At 38.4% G+C, this 2847-nt stretch overlaps 1 protein-coding gene across 1 annotated transcript; it reads left to right on the plus strand.

Moving 5' to 3' along the window:
* Nucleotides 1–894: 894 nt before the first annotated feature.
* Nucleotides 895–1980, plus strand: BDKRB1 (bradykinin receptor B1). Its single transcript, XM_009576607.1, has one exon. It carries the CDS (start codon nucleotides 895–897, stop codon nucleotides 1978–1980), a length of 1086 nt encoding a protein of 361 aa, XP_009574902.1.
* Nucleotides 1981–2847: the final 867 nt, after the last annotated feature.

Raw genomic sequence — 2847 nt, forward strand, 5'->3', positions numbered from 1 at the left:
CACAAATAGCTTCTTGCTGTCCCACAAAGAGCTTCTTTGAAGCTAATCATCCATTTATTTGCTTTATATATCTTCTATGCAGTTCTAGATCCTCCCAAGTTATCTTAGTTTATATGAGACTGTCTGCAAACTAGATAACATTCAGACTGTTGTGAGGGAAGACGTTCAAAGCCATAGAGCTGTGTTAGATTGAGTTGTAGCCCAGTTCCCTGACAAGACTGCCGGCCTGAGTGAGTTTATGAACTCAGATAAAACTTTGCTGCTCACTTAATTCTGCAATGATGAAAAATGTTTTGTGCATTAAGTACCAACTTGCATGATGTGAAATATTAGTACTTAACTGATTGCTAGAGGCATCACAGAGATAAGTATTGCAAGCTGCTCACAGACATTTCTAAGGCTGTACATATTCGTAAAAGAGGCGAACAATGGACACAAATGCTGTCTTCAGAAAAGAGTAAGCGAAAGGGCAGTGAAGGGTGCAAAGCTAGCTTTGTGTCACCACCATGACTCCCACTACTCTCAGGGAGCTGGAATTCAGCTATATCTGTTTCTGTCATCAGTCTGGAGGAGACATACAGAACTACTTAACTAAATTGGCACTTTCCTTCCTCTGTGCCACTTTAAACAATGGCAGCAAAGAGGGGAAATTTCATAGGATGTAGAGGAAGTTCCATCCTTGCCAATACTGGGAACATTTCTCACCATTGCACATATGCAGTATGGATTGATCTAGCCTATAATAATCAGTGAACACTAATAAATAATTTCCAGCAGTTAAATGTTTCTTACACCACTGATAGGAGACAACTTTTAGAATTTTATGCCTCTTCTTTGCAGTCCCTTTCTCTCATTTCAGAGAGGTCTTCTGTTCACTTCAGAATTTAAAAAAAAATGACTGAGACTCCTCTACTGAACGTTCCCTCCTCAAACCAGAGTGAAAACAAGAGCAACTCAACTATTTGCCTGGACTTGAATGACTGGTGGGAAATTGTGTACTATATAGTACCCAAGTATATCGATACGATCTGCGTTATTGGAATGCTTGGAAATGTATTTGTTCTCTTCATTTATTTACTGCACAAGGGCCCCCTGAAGATAGCTGAAATCTACCTTATGAACCTAGCTGTTGCTGATCTTATCTTCCTCACGTGCCTCCCTTTCTGGGCAAAGACCATCAGGAATGAATTTAACTGGCCGTTTGGCAATTTCCTTTGTCGTAGCACCAGCGCATCCATCGGCCTCAACATGTACACCAGCATCTACTTGCTAGTGGCGGTCAGCGTGGATCGCTATTTGACTTTTGTTCATACCTTGAACCACAGAGGGACACGGAGCAAAACTATGGCCAAAGGGATCTGCTTGCTCACCTGGTTCTTCGGCATCCTTCTCAGCGTCCCAACCTTCATGTTTCGGACTGTGAAACACTTTCCTCTGTGGAATATTTCAGCATGCACTTTAGACTTCCCCACGCCATCCTGGGTAACAGCTGAAAGCCTGGTATTCAACATAGTGGGGTTTGCATTGCCATCTACAGCAATCATCTTCCTTAATTTCTCTACCATTCGCTCCCTACAAAAACAAACAAGAGAACAAAGAGCACTCAGAACAAAGAGTTGCAAGGAGCACAAAGGCACAAAGGCTACCAGGTTGATCTTCGCAGTGGTACTGATGTTTCTTTTGTGCTGGACTCCTTACCATTTTTTTGTATTCCTTGATATATTGTACCAGACAGAAGTGATCAAAGGCTGCTTCTGGGGGGAACTGCTCAACTTTGGTGAGCAGTTTGGTTTTACTCTGGCTACCACCAACAGCTGCATTAACCCTGTGATTTATGTCTTTGCTGGGAAATACTTCAGGCAAAAGGCTTTAGAAGTTTTTTCACAGTTTATTCCCTGTGGATTTCCTCTGAGCTGGGTGTCATTCAAACAAAAGTCTTCATATTTTAACGTGTTTCCAGTCAGGAGTAGTTTAACCTAACGGTTCTTGGTTTCATCTTCTTTTTGATATAACAACTTATTTCAAATGGTATTAAAAATGAATATGAATTGCACTGATCTGGCATTCACAGACTAAGCTAATTATTTATTTAAGTAAATCACTTGACTGCTTATTTGTCCTCAGGTTTGCTTTTCTTTTTCTGTATTATCCATCCAAATGCATAATGTGTGATACCAGAATTTTATACCAAATGATCTAACCTGTCTTATCAATTATCAGTGACTTGAAAGAAAAACTCTTTGACAAGATATGAGAAGGCTGGTTTCTCTACAGAAAGCCAGAAGCTGGCTGAACATTTTACTGCATTGTATCTGTGATGACAACTACTATACCACCAATAATACTATACATAAAATCATAATGTGTATTACAGAGCAAATATGAGCTTAATCTTCAGCTGATAGCTGCATTTGAGCAATTATAGAATAGCTCCAGTTATTTCTAACAATATTTTAACTGGTTTGCACTTTCATGGTAGCATATGGAAAAATTGAATAATTTTTTGAGCATTTCAAATGTATTCAGTGCATAAATATTGTACAAGACAATGTACGACAAAGAAAGTGTACATAAGCTGTACAAAAAGCAAAGCCACTCGGTATCCTCCTCAAAATCAGACTTTTTTTTTGACCAGTAAAACATTACACAATTACTCATCAAGTACGTAAAGATTCTTTTTATTCTTTATATATGAAAATATCAGTGATGGCCATTGATACTGTAGTATTTTGGAATATTTTTCATCTGAGGCAAATTCTTAGATACGTATTTATATTTTTATGAATCAAAATTAATAAACTGCATAACATCCAATTTTACACCATAGTCTTGTTCTTTCTTATATTT

This window comes from Fulmarus glacialis, unplaced genomic scaffold (assembly GCF_000690835.1).
Source record: "Fulmarus glacialis isolate BGI_N327 unplaced genomic scaffold, ASM69083v1 scaffold11954, whole genome shotgun sequence".
NCBI classification, from domain to species: domain Eukaryota; kingdom Metazoa; phylum Chordata; class Aves; order Procellariiformes; family Procellariidae; genus Fulmarus; species Fulmarus glacialis.

Coding starts and splice junctions, on each gene's coding strand:
- BDKRB1 (XM_009576607.1), top strand. CDS start 895: ATGACTGAGACTCCTCTACTGAACGTTCCCTCCTCAAACCAGAGTGAA.